The sequence below is a fragment of the Alosa pseudoharengus genome, unplaced genomic scaffold (assembly GCF_046254945.1).
Source record: "Alosa pseudoharengus isolate Yale_2024_CS ecotype anadromous, Long Island Sound unplaced genomic scaffold, YU_APseudo_1.1 YU_APseudo_1.1_scf_6, whole genome shotgun sequence".
Taxonomy (NCBI): Eukaryota; Metazoa; Chordata; class Actinopteri; order Clupeiformes; family Clupeidae; genus Alosa; species Alosa pseudoharengus.
In genome coordinates, this window is record NW_027468848.1 from 36,669,115 (window position 1) to 36,695,906 (window position 26,792).

General features: G+C 43.1%; 1 protein-coding gene across 1 annotated transcript; it reads left to right on the plus strand.

Annotated features, from left to right (window-relative positions):
- Positions 1 to 25,713, plus strand: dok2 (docking protein 2). The gene is made up of 6 exons (XM_076270398.1): positions 1 to 232; positions 10,483 to 10,611; positions 11,710 to 11,877; positions 15,054 to 15,168; positions 23,618 to 23,793; positions 24,093 to 25,713. The coding sequence occupies exons 1-6, from the start codon at positions 173 to 175 to the stop codon at positions 25,185 to 25,187; spliced, it is 1,743 nt and encodes a 580-aa protein (XP_076126513.1). The 5' UTR covers positions 1 to 172; the 3' UTR covers positions 25,188 to 25,713.
- Positions 25,714 to 26,792: the final 1,079 nt, after the last annotated feature.

Sequence of the window (26,792 nt, forward strand, 5' to 3'; positions counted from 1 at the left end):
TTTGCACATTTCAGAAAAACTAAAAATGCAGACTGTCATACTCAACTGAGCCAGTGAAGGAGTAGGGTGTCCCAGTGATAAAGAGGAAGAAAGAAAGATAAAAGAAAGAGAGAGAGAGAGAAAGAGAGAGAGAGAGAGAGAAAGAAAGGAGACAGAGGAGAATAAAATAAGTATGGAGGAGGACATCAGGAAAAGAGGAATGTTGTACCTCCAGCAACAGAGGTTTGGCAAGGTAAGACATCACTTGACTCAAGCACGATCGCAAGTCACATAGAGATGAAACTCCTCTTCATGTACTTCAAAAGGACATTAAAATTGTCATTACTTCAGTTATGCCCGAGGACAATGACTGAAATAACTTTGTATTCTGCATATTTCTCTGGTAAACTCCATGGCAACCAACAGAGGAGGAGAGCAACTGACTGGTCATATAAATTCATGTAAACGTAAAAGTCAACATGCGAGTACCTTTGGCTGTGAACATGTTTGCTGAAAAAGGATTAAGAGTTAAGCAATATTCTTGAATCACTGGAGGCATTTAGGTTAGTGTCCTCTACATCATTAAGGTCAAAGTCTTTAAAGATCCATAGTATTATTTTCTTACTATGCTTAATGCAATACAAACTCATAACAGTAAGGAGCAGTCAAATAAGCCTATGGAGGAGGGTTTGAGCCTTTCATGCCTATTGGTCATAATCTTAGACCATTGGTTCCTTCCTTAACCAACCTAGTAAGTATGGTGGCTACTTCTCTATGTGAGTTCCTTAGTCTGTAAAATAGCTTAACTTCTCGTAAGTCTCTGTCAAGGTCACCAATGTACTAAGCCTGCTGAACAAGTGATCTGAAGATAGTTGTTCTCAGGGTATTGGATGGTGTTGTCAAAGGCTGTTGTCATGCTGGGGGAACTTAAGGCTGCTTCAGATTGCACATGTCCATCACCACAGCACTCTCAGTTGGCCCTCAGCCTGGACTAGAGCTAATCAGTTATTTGTTGTTAATGCATATTAATGAATTACCACCACCATTGACATTAAATCCACAATTATTTTACATGTTGCAGCAAATTAAGAAACTTGTGTGTGTGTGTGTGTGTGTGTGTGTGTGTGTGTGGGGGGGGGGGGGTTCCAGTGACAGGGAGAGGACAATGCATAGTGTTTTTAGTGAGCCATTTTTCAAAATTTCTCATTTTCAAACTCATTGCATTAAATTGCAGGTACTAATTGTAAGAGCGGATTTATTAACTTCTCGACAGTTGAAAATAGCACACAAGTATTGCTTACATTTCTATTGATAAAGTTAGAGACGGAAGACTATTCTCCTTTGCATATTTCATTTACAGTAATATTTGGATTTTGTTTCCATGGTGCATGGTGTTTTATTTCTGTTTGTCACTGAGAATGTCATCCATAATAATTATCCATCATCTACAGAGTCAGTTGACTTGGTCTGTGCAAGTGGTTGCTGAAAGAGAGCGCTTGAGTGATTCTTTATGATTCTCTTTCCCACCATCATAGATTTGTTCCAATCTATGTAAATTTTGATCAGACAGGACCAAGTTCTTTACAGCTGTAAAAACGTTGAGACCTTTTGTGAGGATGACAGTTGAGGGTGTAGCCAAGAGAGTGTGTTGGCCCCAGTGCACGCTGTGTTAGCTTGAAGGTATGATGTATTATGTACAATGATAATAGTAATATTGACAGAAGCAGTAGTAATTTCTAGATGAGATCTCCTCTGAACTTTAGCTGTTTATCTCCTTCTATATTTCACTTTGGATTTAAGCGTGATAAGTGTTATCTGGATTACCCACATGCAAGTTCAGATCCTCTGACTTAATAAGACCGTCAAATTCAATGCAAATGGTTCAGTTCAGTTCAGTTCAGTTCACCTAACTCTTCAAGAGGAAGTTTATCTGAATGCTCTGGATGCCTGATAGACAGTAATAAAATCTGACTGGCATAAAACTTACCACTAAAGTTCAGTGTCTGAATGTATTGCTGTAACTGTCTGTGTTAACTCCTCATGACAGTGAAAATAAAAGAATGAAATAGCCAGAAAGGAGAGGTCAAGCTTGAGCAGTGTGAAAAGCATTGCTTGAGTATGAGGAGTAGGCAATCACCAGGAGAAGCTGGTCACTTCAAAGATGTTTAGGTACCCTTATTCATGGGTTTCATCAGGTCCCTTTCCAGGTGTGTAAAATCAAGCACCTAGATTATGAATGCAGACTGCATAGTGCTTGATTAATACACCTGTGGAAAGGGACCTGATGAAACCCATGAATTGTTATTGTGCATGAGGTTGAAATCATTCTACTTTCTCCCTCTTTATAAATATGCACATGGGTAACTCACGCAAAAAGGAAGCATTTCGCATAGATGTGTTTAAACGTGGTCTCGTTAGTCAATTTGTCCTTCTTATAACTTGCATACCACCAAATACAATTGTGCCTGTGGTTTGATATTTATATATATTTTGAGATATATGTACTGCCATTGTTTGGCCTGTATCCTAATAAGGCACAGTCCCTAGCTTGATTTTTGCTAGTGTTTCCTTTTCGAAAAAGAAAACAAAAAAATCTATTTTGAATCCTATCACTTAAACTACAGTATTTATATATTCCCGTTTTGTCATAGGCAGTAATCACAATTGAATATGGACTAGCAACCACTCTGTGACTTTAGATGTAGAAAAAAAAAACAATTTAGTATTGACTGAACAAGGCAGCCATTTTGCATTGTGTATCCTTCCTGAGACCTAGCGCGGATCTGAGAAACCATTTTGTGATTACTTAGTTTATGCCAGGGTTGCTTCATGGATGCTTCATGGGTTAATTGAAAAAGCAAAGGTTGGAAAGAGCAGATCAACAATTGTGAGAGCTATGTGAATTGAGATAACCGTATAATATGTCAGATTGCGTCAACATTGTCTCCTTGTGCATGGCTTTACCAAATTAGTTTACACCATTTTGGAAATTCTTCTTGCACCATACAGCTCACCAGAAAGACAGAAAGACAACAGACCACAGACAACCTGCCCCCCCCCCCACACACACACAACACCCATACACAACATCAAGTATCTCTCCATTATAAAATGGTAAAGTGCTGTATCATTAGCACCAGTGTGCTAGTGAGGAAAGGTACAAACAAGTAGTTAGTTAGATATCAGGGGTGCATGCAGATGTAAGGGTGGATTGCCCTAATGTGGAACATTCTTTGCTTTTCTGACTTCTGTAGATAGTAGGCTATATTAGGCTACAATGTGAGGACAACCTCCCCTGGGGATCAATAAAGTATCTATCTATCTATCTATCAACATATTAAATCCACATCTAATGTTGATGACAGGACCCTACAGCTTTGGCTTTCCCATACTTTCCCTGCCATTCATTAGTTTGGGGAAGAGCCAACCCAATGGAGTTTATGTGTCCCACATTAGGACAATTTAGTATACTGATAAAACATGAACAGTATAAATAGAAATGAAGTCTAGCAAGTCCCTTTACACTTGACAATCACCCCGCCCACTTGCATCAGTAAGTGGCCAGATGTCATGACATTAACTGTGAGAAAATACCTCCTTCTCAAGCACATTTTATGCAAAATATTTGGCTAAAACAGGAAGCCACAATTGACCTTCAAAAACACTGAGAGGAAAATGTTTTGTCTCAAAAATGTTGTTTCCTCTTCTCACAAGAAATAAACCTACTCTCACTGAGATTTCACCTGTTTCTCCTAAACCCCAATGAAGAGAATTAAGGAGCAATACGAATCAATAGAGAGAAAAAAAGAGTATTTTGAGATCTTAAGTTCAACTCAAATTAGACCTGGGCTGAGACATGAGAAGTTGCAAATAAGTCATACAGCCAAAATGGCCAACATCTCATTTAGATCTCATTTAGCTTAATTATGTGTAGGACGCGAGACACATGAGATCTTTTGTTTATTTAGTCTAGTCTACTAAAGACTAGAGAAACCAAACCGCAAGCAGGACAACAAGAAGGTGATTCCAGGGGTACATGCGTTGTGCAAAAAGACTGTGCAAGCACTTGAACACTCGTTGTGACAATGTTTCATCTTGATGATAGGGTAAAGATGAGTGAAACATAAGACATTGGCAGCAATGAGGAACCCAATTTATAAGAAATGTAATGGGGTGTGGTAGAGGTTTGTTCCCAATTGTGGCAGCTTGGTGGTGTTTTGGGCTCCCTGTCGACTTCAAGTCAGCGCTGTCGTAATTTGGAATGAGATCTTTCAGGGGTCTCTCAGGGGTTTCAGTTATATTGTAAGTAACGTAAGTTAGAGTAAAAGAGTTATGCTGTAAACAAATACCTAGGGCCCAAGTTCGGTGACTCTGAAATGGGCCAGACCTCTCCGGTGAAGTGAAAGTGAATAAACCAGTCTAGCTATCTATCTTTTATTAATTAACTTTGGCCTGACTCTGCCCACTTTGTGCATCTGACTTCACTCTGGCCACAGTGCGCATGCACTGTCAGCAAAATATGCTGTCAAACTTGCACAGTTCTACATAGTTTTGGTTCATTTCAGTTCAGATGTCGTATATGTATTTTTAATGAGGACCCCTCTTCATCTTCTCACGCCTCGCCTCACTGACACCAACACTGACACTGACACCGGCCTGCACTGTACAGTTCTGGGAGCATCATGCTCTACTGTTTTACTGCTGCGTGTTAGTCTTTACACAGGTAGCCTAATACCTTTGAAATCTTGTTTGATCTTGTGATTAGGATTCAGTTGTGTGGGTGTGAAACATGGAGTGAAAGAAGCTGAGTCCTGCATGGTGATGAAACCAGCTCTGATATGGGAGCCTAAAAAAACTATGTTCAGAAACATACAAATAATATTCATATTCTTTACGCAATTTCGACAATGCCTAAAAGCCCTGGTTATTCTGTGATTTCAGTGCAAAAAAGCAAACAAAACTATCCTTTTTATTAACTTTACTCTGATTTGAATGTGTGCAAATTGATGGTATTTTGGGCCCTCACCATCAACTTCACTGCCTGGAAGACACTAGGGTTGGGCAAGGGTTAGGGTTAGAGAGAGGCATGGCACCGCTGCCTTGAAGTCGACGATGGGACCCAAAAGACCATCAAACGTACAAATGGTGTTTACCCAAAACTTTTGTGGTAGCTCTGAACCAGAATGATGGAAAATAAGAAGATACAGTAAGAGGGAGAAAGGCAGATAGGGGGAAAAGGTATAAACATGGTCATGACAACAAACAAACAAACAACTGAATATACTCTTCTTGGCAGTTAAAGGAGTCACGCAGCAAGCTATTTTTACTTGTTGGCTTTAAAATAATAATAAGCTTTATTTGTATAGCACCTTTCATACACAGAATGCAGCTCAAAGTGCTTTACATTTGAAGCATGTAACAAAATAATAGTCAGTCAGTCATTATCAATCACATTTCTTCATTGCTGGGGCCGTTTATGATCCACTCAGCAACATATCAAAAATATAGAAAATGACATGTCATAAGACTGGCAGCCTTAACCCTCTTACCCCCCACAAGCACGCCATATGGCAACTGTGGCAAGGAAAAACTCCCATATTCCAGGAAGAAACCTTGAGCAGAACCTGACTTAATAGGGGGAGCCCATCTGCTTCTGGCTGGCTGCGCCCTCCAATAGCAGCAGATGTAGAATAATCTGAAAAAGTAGTCTACAGGATAAGACGAGTTAACTAAAAGCTTTCCTGTACAGGTATGTTTTCAGATCTTTTTTAAAAATATTTACTGAACTCGCCTGCTTGATGTACAGAGGCAGGGTGTTCCATAGTTTGGGGGCATAATGGATAAAAGCAGCTTCTCCACTTTGTTTGTGGAGCACTTTGGGTACGATTAAAAGATTAGAATTGGATGATCTAAGTTTCCTTTGTGGTTGATAAGATATTAAAAGCTCAGAGATATATGAAGGTGCTGTGCCATTCAGAGCTTTGTAAGTAATTAACATAACCTTAAAATCAATTCTATAGGAAATAGGGAGCCAGTGCAGTTCAGCCAACACAGGGGTGATGTGTTCTCTCTTCTTAGTCTTAGTTAAAAGTCTAGCCGCAGAGTTCTGTATGAGTGCCAATTTCTTTAGATGTTTTTTGGGAAGACCAGTGAAAAGTGCATTGCAGTAGTCTAACCTGCTAGTGATAAAGGCGTGAATTAGTTTTTCTGCATCTTGTTGAGTTAAAAAGGGCCGCACTTTGGCAATGTTTCTCAAGTGGAAATAGGCTGTTTGAGTAACTTTACTGATATGGGGCTTAAAACTTAACTCTGCATCTAAGATGACACCGAGGCTTGTTACTTTTGGTTTGACCTGGTGTGCCAAGTTCCCCAGATTACTAAGAACAATATCTCGCTTTAGTTTTGGTCCCACCAAAAGTACCTCTGTTTTGTCATCATTTAGTTTCAGAAAATTTTTGCTCATCCACTGATTAATGGAGGTTAGGCATGCAGTGAGGGAGCAAAGGCCATCTGGGTTAGTTGGCTCCACAGAAATATACAATTGGGTATCATCTGCGTAGCTATGGAAGTTTACATTATGCTGACTTATGACATTTCCCAATGGAAGCATATATAGGGAAAATAGCAGGGGACCAAGGCAGCTCCCCTGGGCCACACCAAAAGGCAAGTCATGTTTTTCAGATACATGATCTCCTAGACTGATATAAAAATCTCTGCCAGTAATGTAGGTTTGAAACCAGTTTAGAGCATTATCAGAGAGACCCACCCACTTCGCAAGGCGGTGAATTAGGATGCTATGATCAATGGTGTCAAATGCCGCACTCAAATCCAGAAGAATAAGGATTGAGACTTTGTTTGAGTCAGTAGCCAGTCTGAGATCATTGACTATTTTTACTAGAGCCGTTTCTGTGCTGTGATTTGATCTAAAACCTGATTGGAATTTTTCAAGGATACTGTTTTCGTTGAGGAAGGTATTTAACTGATTACAAACAACTTTTTCAAGTACTTTGCTCAGGAACGGTAGATTTGATATAGGCCTGTAGTTGCTCAGATTGGTATGGTCAAGATTTGACTTTTTAAGTAAAGGTTTCACAACAGCGGTTTTAAAAGCAGTTGGAAATATACCTGTTTCTAATGAGGTATTTATTACCTTGACAATAAAGGGAGCTAAGCTATCATATAGTTTTTTGAGGAATCTAGTAGGGATTGGATCTAAAACACATGTTGAGGAGCCGGTTTGAGTTATAATTTTACCAAGCTCAGATTGAGTAATAGTGCTAAAGGACCTTAATTTTGGGGGGCTGTTTTTGGGTGTACTATCAAACATATTACTTGTATTACCAATAGCCTCCCTTATAGAAATTACTTTGTTTTCGAAGAAGTCTGCAAATTCTTCGCATCTTAGAGAGGATGCCTGACTGAGTGTATCAAAAGGTGTTTGATGCAATAGCCTATCAATGGTAGAGAACAACACCCTAGAGTTTCCACTGTTTTCAGCAATTACCTTAGAGAAGTGGTTCCTTCTCTCATTCCGAATAGCTCTATTATAATTTGCTATTTTTTCTTTTAGAATGGCACGGTGAACCTGTAACTTAGTTTTTCTCCATGTTCTCTCAGCTTTTCTACATGATCTTTTTAGATCATGGATATTTTCGTTCATCCAAGGTGTCAGTTTGCTACAGGGCCTTTTTTTAGTCTTTAAGGGTGCCACTCTGTCAAGCATAGCGCCTAATTCATGATTGAGAGCCTCTACCATTTGATCAATGGGATGATGTAAAATATCTAAATTTATGGAGTCTATAAGAGCTATGAACTGCTGTTCTGCTCTAATGTCCAAGAGTCGCGATTTGATTGCAATTTCGGGATGAATTTTTGGAGTATGTAGTACTATATTAAAAGATACACAATAATGATCAGACATATTTATATCATTTACTGATAAGTCTGTGACTTCTATCCCTCTAGAAATGACTAGATCGAGGGTGTTGCCAAGGTTGTGGGTGGGTCCTGTAACATGCTGCTTTAGCTCTAAACTGTCCAACACATTAAGGAACTTACTGGCTTTAGCATCAGTTGTCTTATTGACATGAATATTAAAGTCGCCATTTACAATTATCCGATCATAGCTAGTGATGATGAGCGACATAAGTTCAGAAAACTGGTCGAGAAAGCCAGCCCATAGTTTAGGAGGGCGGTATAAGGTTAATAGAAGTACAGCTGGGTCAGCCTTCAGAGTGAGGGCAATGTACTCAAAGGAAGCGAATTCACCAAAGTTGACTCTAGTGCAACTATATTTGTTTGAGAGAATGGAGGCAATTCCACCACCTCGTTTGCCTTGTCTAATTGAGTGGAAGAAATTATAATTTGGGGGACAAGTTTCAACAAGAACAGCTTCGCTGTCTGAAGTCAGCCAGGTTTCAACAAGAAACAGAAAATCCAATTGTTTTTCACTAATAAAATCATTGATTGCAAAGGTTTTGGTAGTAAGTGCACCTATATTCAGTAAACCCATGTTAGCTGAAAATGCCTCTGGCTTTTGAGGAATATGCTGAGGTATGGAAAGAATATTTGTTAGGTTTCTAGTTTTAAATTTGTCTTTTCTTTTTACTATACGTTTGGTAGAAATCAACGTTGGAATAGAACTATAAGCATAAGTCATGCTATTGCATGAAGCAGCTTGATCTATGGTAGTAGTATTGTATGTTACCCTGCAGAAAACATTCTCAGACCCATCCACATGTATAATGCCATTCGAATCAATACCTGGGGGGCGTGAATCTGTAATATTTTCTACAGAATGTCAATGCCTCAGTGTGGACGCTATGTTGTCAGAGAGTAGCCTGGCTCCATGTTGGTTTGGGTGGAGACCATCACGCTTCAGCATACTGGGCCTCTCCCAGAACAAGCCCCAGTTGTTGACATAGGGGATGCTTAGGGAAGCGCAGTAGCGTTTGAGCCAGGTGTGGAGATCGAACAGTCTGGACCATCTCTCAGCACCTTTTCTGTAGGTAGGGAGAGGCCCAGAGATGACAAAGCGTTTTTCTGTGCCCATCAGGGTGGTGATGAGAGTTTTGTAGTTTTCCTGCAGTGCTACTGACTGCTTATCTCTGATGTCGTTTGTGCCCACGTGTACGATGATGTTGTTGACCTTGATGTGGCAGGCCAGGATGCTTGGGAGTTTCTGCTGGATGTCAAGGACCTTGGCACCAGGGAAGCAGTAGACCTTGGAGGGACCGCTACATGATGGGGGAATGCAGAGGTCTCTAACCATGGAACTGCCGATGACCAGGGTTGAGGTTGATGAGGTCCGGGGAGGTGGGGGTCGGGGGGGCGCCGACTTTGAGGAGGGACCAGGATGGTTGTCTCGGGGCAGGAGGGGCTCCTCATCCTCGGTCAGAATGGCGTAGCGGTTTTCCAGTCGTATAGGTTGGGCTGGGCCTGAGTGCCGTCCGGACCGTCTGCCGTGCTTGTGATGCTTGCTTCTACGCCATGGCTCAGGCTGATGTGGAGTGGAGCTGGCCAGCAGAGCAGGCTTGGTTCTCAGCAGAGGCCGGGGAGAGGCAACAGGGACAGAAGTTGCATTAGTGCATGGCATGGTTAAAGTATTGGAGGACAGAGTGAAATCAGGGCATCTGGCATTAGTATGTGTAAGAGAGGTAACGTTACTTACGGAGAGAATGGTGTCGAGGAACTGTTCATCCTTCTCAATCTGATGGAGGGTCGCTATTCTGGCTTCGAGTTCCACTATCTTTTCGCTGAGAAGGACGCAGGAGTCGCAGCCTGGTGCACAGCTGAGGGGAGGCATCGTGTCGCGGCGAGGGCTCGTCGGTGTCAACTTTCTTTTAAACGTTTGTTTGCTAGTTGGCTAGCAACAGCGATATCGTGCAGTTCCTTGATAACTCGAACACAGGTAGCGGGTGAGTAATCTGAGATTACTCACTTTTATATTGAGTCACTAGTTTTGAGAGACGTTAGAAGGAATTTGATGCTTTCTTCTTCCAGATAGCGTTTCCTTGGCCCGGTATTATTTGCAGCCCTTGATGCTGGCTTAATCGTTTCACGTTAACGTTTGACAGAAAAGTTTGGCGATCAAGGTTATAGAGTCCGATAATCCAAAGCCTCGAGCAACAACAGTTTATGGAACAGTTTGTTCACGAGATATAATCGGTAGCCAGTAAATCCGTAGAAAGTAGATAGTAACAAGGAGATTTTAAGATAGATAAGTTTGGAAGTTTAGGTAGTTACATACGGAGCACGCCGTATATGTCAAGTGCCAATAAACCATGTCAGGCTTTTCAAATTGGACTGTTCCCTTTACTTCCCTCATCGAGCTAAGGCAAATTCTAAAAGTGCATGGTTTCTACATAGAAACTGCTCTGATTTATTATGCTCCCTCACCTAATTTAGATCGCCTATAGCAATCTGAATACCCAAAATGCTCCTCACATTCCTATTCTCTCTTCCATTGATCTCCTTTGCCCCCCCCTCTCTCTTTCTCTGCAGAAATGGAAGAAGGTGTGGACCATCTTGTACAGAGAGAGCACCTGTTCCATCTCCCGTCTGGAGTTCTTTGAGTGCAAGGACGGCATGGGCACCCTGGAGAAACCAAACCGCAAGCAGGACAACAAGAAGGTGATTCCAGGCCAGGGGTACATGCGCTGATCCCTGCTGAGTTAGCTTAGTACAAACAGACTCTGTGCAAGCACTTGAACACTCGTTGTGACAATGTTTCTTCTTGATGAGTGAAACATACAGTAAGACATTGGCAGCAATGAGGAACCCAATTTATAAGAAATGTAATGGGGTGTGGTAGAGGTTTGTTCCCAATTGTGGCAGCTTGATGGTGTTTTGGGCTCCCTTTCAACTTCAAGTCAGCGCTGCCACCGACGCCTTGAAGTCAACAGTTGGGGCTCAAAAGCCATATATGGTTGTAGCATAGGGTGAGGGAGTCCTGTTGATTAGATGCTCCTGGGGCCCTGTCTGGTAAACATGTGGTAGAAAAACCTGTTGCCTGTTTGTCAGCAAGTCCTCTGCTATCCTGTTCTATACAGAACATGTTTGGTCGAGTTTGAGTGTCTGAAGGTCCAAGCCCGTTCTGAAAGCTGAGGTGTTTGTAAAGAGGGTGGTGGGTGCAGCATATAGCATGCAAAGCTGGCCATTCTGTTCACCACTGTTTTAGTTTGTGTGTGTGTGTGTGTGTGTGTGAGCAATGCCAGTGTTGGTCATGTCAAGGGAACTGAAACTGAATGTGTCATGGGTGCTAATATGTGGGATTGGTCTATTTGGTGTGATTAATAGGGGTGTGTCCCTGCCACTTTATTTTGGAATCTTCTATCTGTGCTTCTTGTGAATGTTCCAATCCAACATGTCTCCAAGTGCCACAGGCAATAAAGCACATCGGACAAGTATCAGGCAGTATGTGTCAGCGTCACACTAATAATATGCTTTTTTCACATGCTTTAATGAGTTAAGTCTCATCATGAATTAAGCAATGAAGAAGGATTTTTTTTTAGAGAAAGTCCTTGAACTCAGAACCTTTTGAAATCCTAGTAGTTATTCAGTCACAGAGTGGTTGCGAGTCAAGATTCCATTTTGATCACTGACCTATGGCACACACCAGCTGATAGGGAGTACATGGATACATGTTTTAGGTGATGGTATTGGGATTTAAAGTATATTTAAATCCTAGTCCTTGACCCCTATACTGACTGATGTGTTGTGAACCTGCAGGTGATCAAGCTGAGCGACTGTATTCGTGTGTCGGAGGTGGATATTGAGGGATGTCCTCGGGACTGTGGGCCTTTCCTGGTGGAAACCACAGAAAAGCTGTTCATCTTTGCTGCCGACAACGCTGAACTAGAAGACTGGACACAGAGGCTTTGTGAAATTGCTTTCCCAGTATGAATATATTTCTATTTTCTAATTTCTCAGTTGTTGGTGAGGTGGTAGAACATTTCGTAAAATCACTATACAAATTCTACCATTCTATTATTCATACTAATAATAATTACCTTTAGTTTCAGTGTTACTGTTTATGTTCCTGACTTTAGTAAACAATTCCATACCAGGGCCATCACATAATCAAAATATCCAAGTGACATTTGAGCAATGTTGTGACAGGTACTATAACTGTCAGTGTAAATTTAAATAATAATAATAATAATAATTATAATAATAATAATAATAATAATAATACATTCTCTCTGTAAACTAGATGAAACATTTTATGTCACACACCTACAGTATGAGGAAGAAATGGTTTTCAGCTGAAATACTGCAATATATGATGATATACCAAAGCACTCCAACTGACAGCAGTAGAGTTTTGCAGAAAGCAGCTTTGGGCACACATTAAAAAAAAGTTTCTTTCTTTTACGCATGCATATATTAATTTGATAGAAACAGATGTGACATTATTTGAGAAGCATACAAGTTGCAGTTAGCAAGTGGCAGTGATCTATTTGAAGGACTAGTCACCTTGTATTCCTTAACCTAGGTGTAGGATTTGAGATTGAAATATAAGTGGCATGATAGATAATTAGATAGGGCTACAGTAAACATGCTTGGGAATGACACAGCTGCAGAGGAAAAGACAACAACAGGAGTGTGTTTGTGTGTGTGTGTGTGTGTGTGTGAGAGAGAGAGAGAGAGAGAGAGAGAGAGAGAGAGAGAGAGAGAGAGAGAGAGAGAGAGAGAGAGAGAGAGAGAGAGAGAGAGAGAGAGAGAGAGAGAGAGAGAGAGAGAGAGAGAGAGAGAGAGAGAGAGAGAGAGAGAGAGAGAGAGAGAGAGAGAGAGAGAGAGAGAGAGCATGTGTGTTATGTCAGGAATGAGTTCTCAGATTCATTTCCTCTCCTTTTTTTCCGATGGGGTTTTTAAAGCAGTGCTGATTACATTTTCAGAAGCATGTATGTGTAGAACATATATGGACAAAAAAGAAAGGCAAGAAGAAAGACAGAAACCTGGTTGTGTGTGTGTGTGTGTGTGTGTGTGGGGGCCAAGGGGTGAGATGTCTCATTATCCCTTATGGCCTGGTACACAGTTCCTATACCAAGCACAGTGTCAAAGCCATGCTTCAAACCAGACTCCCTGCCATGGCTTGGCGGGCGATCATCAGCCCATCTCTGCCTACAACAGTAGCAATTGCAATTTGAAATGATCATTGTGCGGTGCTGCATTAGGTTTTTGGCAATGGCTCCATTGTGCATTGCCTCTGTGTGACTATATTAACTCTTGACAGTTCTGTCGGAGGTCAGAAACATTCACGGGCAGAATGGAATGGGAGAGAATTCTGAGAATTCTTCAAATTAATCCATTAAGTAGCCAGTCAATTTCCTGGAACCCGCAGACAAAGAGATAGAGGAAATGTCATTTTGTTCACCTTTAGAACATCACAATCACCGTCGGAGTCCTGGCATTCAGTCCCAACCCAGTTCAAATGAGCTGTTGAGCGCCACTGGTGGAGATTTCTCAGTTATTACACAACAAGGAAATGCTACAACATCAAAAACCACCTATTTAGTTGACGTGACTCATAATCAAAATACACAAAAGGTGTCCATTTGATGCAAGGCTTGAAAAGTCTTAATTGGTCAAACAGTCAATTGTAGGTGTTTACCAATCATTTGTGAGATCATCTGATGCCTGCTTCTAATGTATGCTTATGATCATCTGATGCCTGCTTCTAATGTATGCTTATGATCATCTGATGCCTGCTTCTAATGTATGCTTATGCCTAGTTTGCTCTAAACGGGTCTGTTATCACCTGAACTTCTCCTTCAGTGATAAAGAAGAATCTCTTCATGTCGGGCCTACTAAAGAGCCATTGCACTTAAAAGCTTTTTAGGGTGTTGGATGAACAACTGATTGACACTATTTGGGCAATATTCTGTATGTATAGACAATCTTTTCATTCATGAGAAATATATAAAGACTTAGATCTTTTATGATTAATTTGTGGACTTGAGTTTTTGTTCCAGCAGAGCTGAGTTGTAGCTATCAACATTTAAGTTGTTGAATATACTATGAACTGAGCTTTGTGTACTATAGTGCATGTTAAACAAATTAATCTCTTGTAAAATGTGCGTAGATCTATCTGTCCTATACAATGGGTTAGCCATGCTACAGTATTCTTACTGTTCTGTAGTTTTCACAGATTAGCATATTAGCTGACCTCAGATTTGTCTTCATACAAGTACCCAATGGGGTTTCACAGGTGGTAATGTTTGATCTTTAAAATATATATTTCTCTGAGTTGACTCTGTAGGTTATTTGCCTGGAGATGCACTGGCCAGTGTGGTTTATTTTTGTTCTCTGTATTTTTGTTTTTGTGTTAGTGTGGTCAACAAGATGTTTCATATGACCTGTTTTACATCTGTGCTCATCACAGGTGTTTTCAGTGCTAGTGTGGCTCTCTGCATCAGCTACCAGGTCATTTGTATTATCGTGCATATTAGTGAACCTTTGCCAAAGTATGTCTAAATGAAATCTCAGGTTGACTTGAACCTCTCTTCCTGTGGGCACTGAGCCTGTTTGTGCAATGAGATGTGGAAACAATCCCTTCACTATGGCTCCCCATCGTACACCATATTTTATCTTTGTGTATTCTGTCTGTTACACCGTTTTGCCTAAAGCATCTTCAGTCCGTCCTGGTGGTGTATTTCTGTGCATCAGTAACCCAGCACTTTGCGTTGTCTTGCATCAGTGGGCTTGTCCTACTCTATCAGGGAGTCTGTGGTTGCATATGATTGTTGACTGATGAGTCTTTGGCTATGGCATGCTTGTTTATCAGCAATCCTGTTTGCACCGGTTTGCACATGCTTTTCTATATGTGGGGTGCAGACATGATACAGTATGTTATCCACATGCAATTCCACATACTTATTGTCTGTGAACCATTGTTGGTGTTTGCCTGTGTGTCCACTTTCTAACCTGCATGCTAACCTGTGTTGGGGTTTGCCTGTGTGTCCCTCCACGGGCTAACCTGCATGCTAACTTGTGTTGGTGTTTGCCTGTGTCCCTCCACGGGCTAACCTGCATGCTAACTTGTGTTGGTGTGCTCTTGTGCTGTGTTACAGATGAAACGAGGTGACCGCGGGGCTGGGCCCAGGCGAGGCAGTCTTCCCAGGGTCCTGGGAGACACTGACGGAGTCAGTATGGAGAACAACAGCCTGTATGGTGAAAGAGAGAATGGTAGGAGTTACCATTAGCTCATCCTTGCTCCAGCAGTCAATGCTATTAAATGAATAATGACACAATGGGCGGTTCAGTTTAACAGGCACAATTTGCTCAAGAATTTCTCAGCTATAAATGTGAACACTACACAAGAAAAAAAACTGTTCTCAAAGATTAAAATATTCTCAGAAGTTTGAACCCATGACATCTCTGGCTTAATGTGACAGTACAATTATATGTAGCAGCTTGTTATGTTGCGCATTACAAAAGTTACAATGTTTAGCTATATTTAGCTAATAATGTTTTCCTAAACTAGCATGTGCATACATATCTTCTTTCTTTCTTTCTCTCTCTTCCTCTCTCTCAGCATGACTAAAGTTGAAAACACATTGCATGATCATGGGTGTGTGGCATCTACTTGCAGTGTAGATCAGTATGAAACGTGTAGGCCAAAACGAAATTGAAATGTCAGAGACGTCTGCGGCAAAAAATGTTTTCCAGCTAGTACTTGGAATGGACCACTGTTTTTGTTCAGAAGTGTTGTCTATGCATGTAAAACCATGAAATTGGGGTCTTGGAAATACCACATTTGACCAGTGGGCACATAAATCATGCGTCACACTCTGCCAGATTTGCATCAGTTATGCTCTGCAGAGTGTTAGAAATTTCTGTGCATTTGCATTTGCATTTTGCAGCGTTACCTCAAAATGTAATCGGTTACCTTGAAATGTCATCTCAACACATCTTACAAATAACCAATGATGTTGCATGATGATAATGATGAAAAAACAAAGCGTATTAAATGGGTAGAAAGTTGAGACAGTTTGCAGGCTTTTTTCAAAGTTCTGTTGTGCTTTGGTTGAGGTCGGGCTGAGTCTCCATTACGTGATGGAAATATGTGGCCCTCACTTTACTCTTTTCTGTGGTAGCAAGCAGCGACTTCACACCAGTTTTGGCTTTGTTTTGCAAACTGCCCGTTTATCAGTAAAAAAAAAAAAATGTTACATCCTGCCATCGCTGTGCGTTCCAAAATACAGTGTGCATTGCCCCACAAAGATAAGCTTGCTGAGTCATATTTCAGTCAGTCAGGGCAGTCTTTGCTGTAAATACAACTTTGTTGGGTGGGATTGTGAGACTGTACTGCTTTTCTCTCACATCTTCCCCTGCTTTGGTGTCAGAACAGTTTTTCTGTTCTTCTTTTTCTCGTGTCATATAAATTGTATATGTGTGCCAGTGAGACTTAGACACCTCTGTACATGTGGAGGCACATATTTGAGTGACAGGCCGACTGAGAGAGAGAGAGAGAGAGAGAGAGAGAGAGAGCAGTAGAGAGAGACAGGGATGAGATGAAAAATTCAGAAACAGGCAATTGGTAGGGCATCGTTAATGACTGTCCATATTATTGAAATCCTTTAGATCATACCCAATCCTACCTAATCATTTGGGATTGAATTACTCCACTGGCATTGCACACACCCACAAATCACTTTAATCACAACCAAATTAGACCAAATGACTCAATTTCAGCTTTGTGAGCGTCGTAAGCTCCACCATATGTGCTCACAGTCCTGTGCTCCACTCTTTGTGTTCCTCTCCTCAAACACACCGTTGCTCGGAGCATCGCTGCCTTCACGAGTGCTAACAGGCCCATCTGTTTTGATATAAATATAAAGAGGCCTTGTCCTTTTGACTGATCACCCAGTATAAACACACACACACCCCATGTGTTGCAGATTAATTTGTAGAATTATTCAACATTTAGGAAATCTTTGATTAGAAATTGAGCTCATTCTACACTATAACATGTTCTGAAACTCTCTCTGAAGTTCTTATAGTTTAATTTTCATTATCACCCGGAGAGAAGAAATACTCCTTTCTGATTGGCTGGTGGGGTGGCTATTAATTCTGAATAACAGGACACCTATGAAGTAGATCTGGTAAATTGAATCATCGTTCCATATAAATGCTTATGAATGGTAACTATAACAACCATAGTAGGACGCCGGTTGAGCCTGAAAGCAGGCTTCGCAACAATGGAATCAACTGTAAACAAGCTAACTGTCCATGCGATCACTGATAGATAGATAGATACTTTATTGATCCCCAGGGTAAATTCAAGATCATCCTGTTATAGGCCCAAAGAAAGTTGTACAAGTCAGCTTCTTTTTAAAGGAACCGCTTGTTTCCTTTGCGTGTTAAAGGCATAACTATTGCCTATATATAGTGGCAACCGGGTGATAAGCGGGGTAACGACCTTCAAGGTGTGTCCTGTTATACGGAATTAATGGACTTGGTCGGAGGCTCCACTGCGCGTCGCGGAGTTCTTTGCCTCTCGCCCTCGTCCATTAATTCCGTATAACAGGACACCTCGGCGGCCGTTATCCCTTACTTGAAAACTTTGTTTGTAGAGACACTATATCACCATGAGAGTGTTGGAAAGTTTTATTTAGGTTCTGTAAAATAGGTCAGTGCATAACATGAATCATCCATTTTGTTTTCCCTGCATGAAAGCATGTACACTCTTTAACATTCCATGGGCAAAACACTAACGTGTTTGTATTTTACTGGACAAAAGGCATAACAGTGTTACCTGGTTTATTAATAAATGAAGTGCTTTGGTAGTTCCAAGTGCAGATATTGCATGATAGGCATCAGCATTGGCTAGGCCTACTGAGGGATATAAATAACCTGAAGACACCATTCATAATTCGTATGCCAATGTATTGACTTTCTAAATCTCCAGACACAAAAATAATTTGCTTTCACCCATGATTTTTCAGTTGTATGTTTTGCCAAGTACTACGACGGAGTATTAGAGCCACACATGAAGAAAAAAAAAAATTTTTACCATGGCTAGATTAAACTTGACATGTCGACTTTAAAGTCGCCATGTCGATATTAAACCCGACATTTTGAGAATAAAGTTGAAATACCATATCTACTTTAACTCGAAATACAGTTTAAACATAGCCCACACAATATGTGACATGAATAATAGGCCTATCAAATAGTGTAATTTCAGATAGATTCAGATAGATTGCGTTTTGTCTGTTAACAACTCATTGCCATCATCGTGAAGCGCGTATCTCACGGTTATGGAAATACCATGCACTATGCCATTTATACTGTAGAGTTAGAATAATACATGTTTCCAATGATATAATGTTTTATAGTACAAAATGTTATTTCACTCACTTTTTTCGTGGGTAAGACCACCGCACATCCAAATAACTGCCCTTCATGACCCTCAGGCCTTCACTCTCCATAGGTTAACATGGCCAAACAAATTTTTCTAAAACTGCTTTTCCATGTCTCGCCTGCATAAAATATAGTAGGCTATAAACACAGATATGTGTGCATTTAGAATACATGGGGTTGTCTGGTCGGGAGGACAGCTTCATTCGTCCCTCCATATACAGTACATTCAGCAATAGCCTAGGCAAACATGCAATGTGAAAGTCTGGGATTGGGGAGAGCATTTAGTATGCCTAGTTTAGTGCATAAGCATGAAGTTGAACCTTTAGATGAAAAAAACTCTTTAATAATAGGCCTAGGCCTAAAATAAATACATAAACCACTAATGAAGTTTACTTTTGACCATTGCATTTATCGCCTGTAACTCTGTAATAAAAGGACGTAACAGGAAGGTATTTGGCTGAGCAACGGAGGTTAATATGTTGTATGTTTTGTCCACATGTATGTCTATCGTTGTTGCACTCGAAGAAAACTGGAATGTTTCATTCGTCCTCCTTTTCAGTTGTCCCGGTTGTACCCTACTTTGGAGCGGTCTCTCTCCAAACTAACTTTAGCCTATTCTCAAAATGTTGAGTTTAATGTCGACATGTCGAGATTAAACTCGACATGATATTTCAACTTTATTCTCGAAATGTCGAGTTTAATGTCGACATGGCAAAAAAAAATTTTTCTTCATGTGTGGCCCTAATACTCCGTCGTAGCAATGAGCCACGTATCGCTCTTCATTTTTTTTTTTAACAGTAACAAATCATATGGAATAGAATGTTAGGTGGGTCGTGTTCTGTTTGTGATCTAAACTGAGGGAGGTATGGAAGACTGTGAAATGATGCTTGTACCTGTTCACTAAGACTTCAAACAGCACATTTTGGAGCCACTGGTCTATAAAGCCTTTTCTCTTGGCAAACTAACAAGCCATTCTTTGGGAAATTGGGATCACTGCTTGGGGAAGTCATGTGCAGGTTTCAGGGCCACAGAGGTGTAACATGAACAAATTATCCTGGCAGTGCCAAACAGACAAACATGTGGTCTGTTCAAAGAATAAGGCTTCTTTTCTGTTTAATCAGATGTGGTTAATGTGGGAAGCTTACATAGTTCAAACCACTCAGGCACATGACTGTTATCAACAAACAATGCATCATTGCAGTGTCCTGCCATTGTGAATCTGGAAGATGATTATTGCTAACACTGTTTGCAATTTACACTTAGAAATTGACATACAGTTATTTTTGAAGGTGGGGGAAAAATGAGGACAAGAATATAGGAAGTTGAAGTTGAGGTTGGAAGACAAACGTTAAAATACATACCAATGATTTTCTCGTGGCCTTTTTCAACTTCCCCAAAAAAGCAGAGCATATTTACCAGTGTATTGAGCGGCTCTGTGTTGTCTCTGCTTCCCTGACCTGGCATAACTCTCTGCATGATGGCGTGGGAGAGAGAGAAGAACAGTGTGCGGTGCACAGTGTGTGCAGGTGGAAGCCAGGTATGGGGTATGGGGGTGTGGAACGTGGTGGGTAGAGGTGGGGTGGGGTGTGCAATGCTCACGGCCATCAGCTGAAGATCAAAGCCTTTACTGCCCTCCACCCCAACCCCCCCCCCCCTCCCGCACTGCTCTCTTTGGCTAGAAGGAGGGCGGCTCAATTACGGCCGCCGATCAATGGCCAGCAGCCTCCCGCTACCAGATTTGATTGGTCGCCCTTGGAAGCCCTTTCATGGCTCAAGTGGTCGGGGAGAGTCTTTGGCGCACAAGGTCAGAGAATTGAAGAGAACATCCCAGGCTCTGTCTGTGGTGAAATCTGAAATGCATGATACTTTTTTTTTATCACCCAGGCAGACATCAGTTTGACATTGAGGAGAGGACTTCAGATGTGGCCTGCTTTCCCTCTGTTTTAGTCTTAATAGCTCTTCAGTAGGGCCTAGAAAATGTGAATTAACTTTACAGAACACATGCATTATTCATTCCGCACAGAAACTTTGTCAGATGCTTTTTTGGGGTGGAGGGAGTGGGTTCAGACAAGGCATGGTGCATGAACAAGCCAGTGAGTGAGAGCCAGAAAGCAGCTGCAGCCTATGATAGCTGAAACACATGATTTGGTGAAACAGGTTGTCTCGACACACACACACACACACACACACACACACACACACACACACACACACACACACACACACATATTACCTACTGCTGACTGGTGATTGTAGCTCACATTTTTCCCTCTGTTAAACTGCTACCCGGTGATAATAAAAACAGCCCATTTCCACTCAGTTTATTCCAAGTGGCTGCTGCTGCTGCTGCTGCTAAGGTGCTCACTGGCGCATAGCACCAGAGGGCTGCGCTCCATGCATCATGCACAGCCTCAAACCTGATGCACCTCATAGATAACTCATGAGCTGCTCTTTAAACAGACGCCTGCACCCACCACGTCCTCAACCTCAGCTTCCTCAGATAAGCTCACACCTGGTGAGAGAGAGAGAGAGAGAGAGAGAGAGAGATGGGTGAGAAAATAAAAAGAGAGAGAGAGAGAGAGAGAGAGATGGGTGAGAGAATAAAAAGAGAGAGAGAAAGAAAGAGAGCACTTGAACACTTGAGATCGGAAGCACACATTGTCCTGTAAGTATGGCACAAATCGCTCCAGTTGTGGGTGTAACAAGACAGACAGTGACTCTATTTATAAACAGTAGGTTATTGTGTCCTGTATGAAACTCATGACATCACGGTTGTAACATGTTTCTCATTAAGCTGGATATATACACTATATGCACTGCAGATGATGTTTACCCATGGAAAAAAAGGAACTAAACATTTAGACACCACACAAGCTTCCTTAAATAAAGCTATAAATAGACCATGTTGGGTTTGAAACAGCGAGTCATACCAAGACAGGGATGATGCTGAGGCTTGTTCTTACAAAAGCCTACCAACTCAACTTCCTGCTCAAACACTTCCTGTGGCAGTTAGTTTGGGTCTGTCTGCGGGGAGGAACTCTGGGGAGAGGCCGAGGCAGAGAAAGAGAGAGAGCAGGAGAGGGAAAGAAAGAAAGAAAAAAAGAAAAAAAGAAAGGGAAAGAGGGAGAGATAGAGAGAGCAGGGGAGGAAAAGAAAGAGAGAGAGCAGGGGAGGGAAGGAAAGATAGAAAAAGAAACAGAGAGAGAGTGTGTGTGTGTGAGAGAGAGAGGTTGTGCTGCCACCGCTAACGCAAACTTCCTCCCAGTAGCACCACGCTGGCCACAAGTGACAGGCACAGAGCGAGCTCCTCCCGCACCGCAGTGTACTTTCCTCTTCCCTGTCTGGTTCCCTCTCTCTCTCTCTCTCTCTCTCTCTCTCTAGACCTCTGTCTCTGCCTCTCTCTAGACCTCTATCTCTGCCTCTCTCTCTCTCTAGACCTCTATCTCTGCCTCTCTCTCTCTCTCTCTAGACCTCTATCTCTGCCTCTCTCTCTCTAGACCTCTATCTCTGCCCCTCTCTCTCTCTCTCTCTCTAGACCTCTATCTCTCCCTCTCTCTGTCTCTCTACAGCTCTAATTTATCTATGCCTGTCTTTTATATATATACTGTACTGCTCAAAAAAATTAAGGGAATCATACACTGGATCCATACTTTGACACTGTTTGGTTCTGAGCACAAGTAAAACTTTTGAGCGAGTGTTTTATTTTGCAAGAACTGTCAGACATACAGTGAATGTAGTTTGAGAATGGTTTGAGAAGGTTTCAAAAAATGTGTTTTAACAATTGTGGAAAACTGTAAGTGTTCCCTTAATTTATTTGAGCAGATACTGTATATACTGTATATATATATATATATGTATATATCATTAACCAGCTCTCAAGACTCTGTTTTCATTTGGCTTGTGTACATTATCCATGTTTTTTATTTATTTTTTTGGCTCTGGAAACTGGACAATATTGAAAATGCTGCTTTCCAATTTTCCTGGGAGGAAAGTGGTGTGTACTGTAAGAGAGCCGGCATATATGATCCACACAAGTGGAAAGCAAAATGATGTAGTCATTTATCTTAAAATAATGACTTCAAACTCTCATGAATTACATGCAGGATTACAGTAGAATAGGCATAGTTCATAGTCTGTTGATACTGATGCATGGTCTCATCTTTCCTCCTGCATATCGCTTATACGAGACAACGTGGACACCCTGACCCTGTGGACAGTGGGATCATTGCATCTCAAGACCAAACACTAACACAGCAAAGCCACACAAACCAAATAGCAAATCCGTACTGTTCAGGGCCTTTGGAACGTTTCCCCTTCCTCTGCCCCCAATGGTTTGGATTTTTGTCTGAGCAGACGCTTTTTCCGAGCTAGCGAGCGAAAGCAGAGCACGCCCGTCTGCGTCTTGACACCGCGCTTCCGGATATTAATGGAATTCGATCACCCTTGCCGGGCTCCCGTGTAGGAAAACATTCCCGTGGAGAGCCCCGGCGGGAGACCTTATCCCTGCATATGCAGCATATTCACTCCCTGGTTGTCTGCTATCCTGCTCCTCGGCTGTAATTATGCTTCAGAGAGGGAGGTGGTGGTAGGTGGGGGTAATGCCCCCCCCACACACACCCCCAGGGAGAGTAGGGGATGCTCTATTCCAGCCAAGCCCCTTTCAGTATTTGTCTAACGACCAAAGAGGCAAGACAAATGACCACATGCCCACTCTGTGAGAGAGAGAGAAAGAGCGAGAGCAAACAGGCAACCATGTAAAAAGAAAAAAAATTTAAAGAGAGAGAGAATGAGAATCTGTTTGTGGCGCCATATAAAACTGCTGTGCTGTGTTAAAATAGACGGTGGGATTGTTTGTTCTGCTATCCATTTACAAATACCATTTCTCAGCCAGATGTCTCTAGCTTGAAACCATGAAACGGTACTAAAACAGCTCGTCTTGAGATCCATCACAAATGCATTGGCTTTAGTATAACAACCACTCCCTTCTACTCTCTAATACTGAGGCTGTGAAACACACAGCCCAACACACAGCCCAACACCAACACACAGCCCAACGGACCGGGATGAGTCCAGCTGCTGAGTGGACCTCTGAGCTGTCTCTCTCTCTCTCAGAGCAAGAGGAGGGAGAGAGAGAGAGACTGGTTAGCATGAACAGCATGTCCTGTAGCCCTGATGATGCATGCAGGCATTTTATGTTAGTGAAGTACCCCTTATGCACACACACCTCTCCACTAACCCCCCTGTCCTCTCCTCTCTGTCATTTCCACAGTGATGAAAGACTTCAAGGTTTGTGCGAGGCGGTCGGAGATAGCAGACAAGTGTGGCCTGAAGGGCTGCTACCTGATGAGGACCGACCGCGAGAGCCTGCTGCTGAAGGATCCCAGAACAGGAGAGGTGCTGTACTCATGGCCCTACCGCTTCCTCAGGCGATTCGGACGGGACAAGGTAGCGTCTCAACCTGATTGCTTGCTTGCTCTTAAATTGTCCTTATAATTATAGCTGTGGTGTAATGGTAGCATCCTGGCCACAATGGGGTCCAAGCACCCACAGGGATCCTGGTTCGATTTTGACCAGGGGTCATTTCCCTGTCCCACGCTCATCTCTTTCTCTCTCCAACACATTACCTATCACTCTCAATGGTCCAATCTGCCTCAATTCCAAAAGCCCCCCAAACATACTTCTTATTAAATAATGAGAATGTGTTATCTGAAGATTTTTTTCCTTATCTGCTTTGCTCTCTACAGATGACGTTCTCCTTCGAGGCTGGCAGGAGGTGTCAGTCGGGCGAGGGCAACTTTGAGTTTGAGACAAAGCAAGGCAACGAGATTTTCCAGGCGGTGGAGGCGGCCATCAACCTCCAACGGCCCACGATGCCTCGCAGGCAGGCATCAGGAGGCATCAGCGCCCAGGAGAAGGAGACACCAGCAGCGCCCCCTGCAGTTACGCTGGAGGATCGTAGGATCTACAGCACGGTGGATGAAAGGCAGGTCGGCCAGGCTGGACAGACCAGAACTGGACGCTCCCCTCCCGACGGTCAGCCATGCCATCTGGATGCCCCGGCAGCTGACAAAGTCCTCACCGGAGTCAAGAGCCTCAACCTGGACTCGAGGCCCATGCCACGTAAGAGCCAGGTGAAAAACTTCCGCAGCTGCCCGCTGGCCAAATCTGAAGACCAGACCTACTCGCAGATCACCCTGGGCAGCATGGACCATGGCACAGAGAGGTCGCGGAGCCCGGGGTCACTGTCAGCGGACGCTGACCCGGACTACTCGCTTCCTTTCGACGCTATCGCCAAGAACGTGATGGCGGATATACTGCAGGTGTCTCGGCATGGCGGCCTGTCTGCCCTGGGTGACCAGCAGCAGACCGGCGAGCGGGAAGCAGCTGTGGGGCAACACGACGACGACCTACCGGATCCACTTTATGACTCCATCGACGAGATGGCCATTGGAGCGGGAGCGCTCCGGCTTCGCACCCCCAACCCAAAGACGTACACCAGGGCCGAGCACATCTATGACGAGCCAGAGGGAGTTGCCATGGGGCCAGCCGAGAGGGCAGTGCCGGGCAAGCAGGCCTCCGCTTCACCATCATCTGCTGGCAGCAGCGCCACGTCACTGTACGACGACCCCGAAGAGGTCAAAGGTCAGGCGTGGAGGATCATGGGTGAGGCAGGGGACCCCAGCGGGCACGAGTACCCATACAACCCCAACGCGGACGACTATGCCGTCCCAAAGCCACCTCGTCGTGCTTTCAAGCCCGCGTTAGACCGCGAGCTCGAGGACAACCGGGACAATGGTCTGTCCCCTTACGACAATGTGAACGTGAAAAAGAAAAATTGACTCGAGTTCAAAGACAGACACGAAATCCACAAACTCTAAAAACACTCATCAGATCATGTCAGATACCACACGTCTCTTTTTTTTATTTCCGTTGAACTGTAGTTAATTTAAGATGGTGACACGATCTGCCATTACTTTGCCATGCTAATACTCACTCATCTCTCAGAAAAGAAGAAGTGAGCATAGGCGGGCTTGAAGGGGAACTAGGAACAGCCAGTGTAAATGTGTGAACCTAAATGTGCTTGTGGCTGAGCACACTTCTGCTGGGGTCATTTAAAAAAACATGTCAGTAGTCTGGCCTTATCACTTTGTCGCTGTACGATGGCAATATTCATGTTATTTGTATTTGTTAAGTAAATGATTTTATCCAAAACAGCTGAAAAGAGAGATGTGTGTGAATCCTGTGAATGGCCTTGCATTAGCCTTAGGCTAGTGTTAGTGTTTCATGCATCAAGGTAATTTGTCATGGTTAATTGGTATTCTTACATCAATTTTTCACAATGGCACTATGACATTACAAGAAATTGTAAACAGACTACATATTTGCTTTATCCATTCCTTAATGCTTACACACAACTAATAGATGGAAAGATTCATACCCACCCCCGTGCACACACACACAGACACACACACACACACACACACACACACACACACACACACACACACACACACACACACACACACACACACACACACAAACCATTATAGTATAGCAGGTGTGACAGCATTAACAGCCAATAGCACTGACCCAGTTCCCACCATTATCTGTACATCGCAACACCCCGTCCTCATCAGAGTCAAGAATAGAGAGGGAACAAGAAAGAGAGAGAGAGAGAGAGAAGGCTATGGCAGCACAAGCTTGAGCTTTTCCTGTCGCACAGTCTAATGCCTCTGCTCCTCCCCTGTGGACTCAGTCTTAAGTAACACGGGAAAGTGGGGCAGAGTTAGCAGGTTGGGGCTGGCTCACCAATGCATCCCTAGGTAGCTGGATTTCAGCGGCGGCACACATAATAAACCCCTGGTTACGCCTCTCATACCCACACAGATGTTTACCCTGGGCAGCATGGACCATGGCACAGAGAGGTCGCGGAGCCCGGGGTCACTGTCAGCGGACGCTGACCCGGACTACTCGCTTCCTTTCGACGCTATCGCCAAGAACGTGATGGCGGATATACTGCAGGTGTCTCGGCATGGCGGCCTGTCTGCCCTGGGTGACCAGCAGCAGACCGGCGAGCGGGAAGCAGCTGTGGGGCAACACGACGACGACCTACCGGATCCACTTTATGACTCCATCGACGAGATGGCCATTGGAGCGGGAGCGCTCCGGCTTCGCACCCCCAACCCAAAGACGTACACCAGGGCCGAGCACATCTATGACGAGCCAGAGGGAGTTGCCATGGGGCCAGCCGAGAGGGCAGTGCCGGGCAAGCAGGCCTCCGCTTCACCATCATCTGCTGGCAGCAGCGCCACGTCACTGTACGACGACCCCGAAGAGGTCAAAGGTCAGGCGTGGAGGATCATGGGTGAGGCAGGGGACCCCAGCGGGCACGAGTACCCATACAACCCCAACGCGGACGACTATGCCGTCCAAAGCCACCTCGT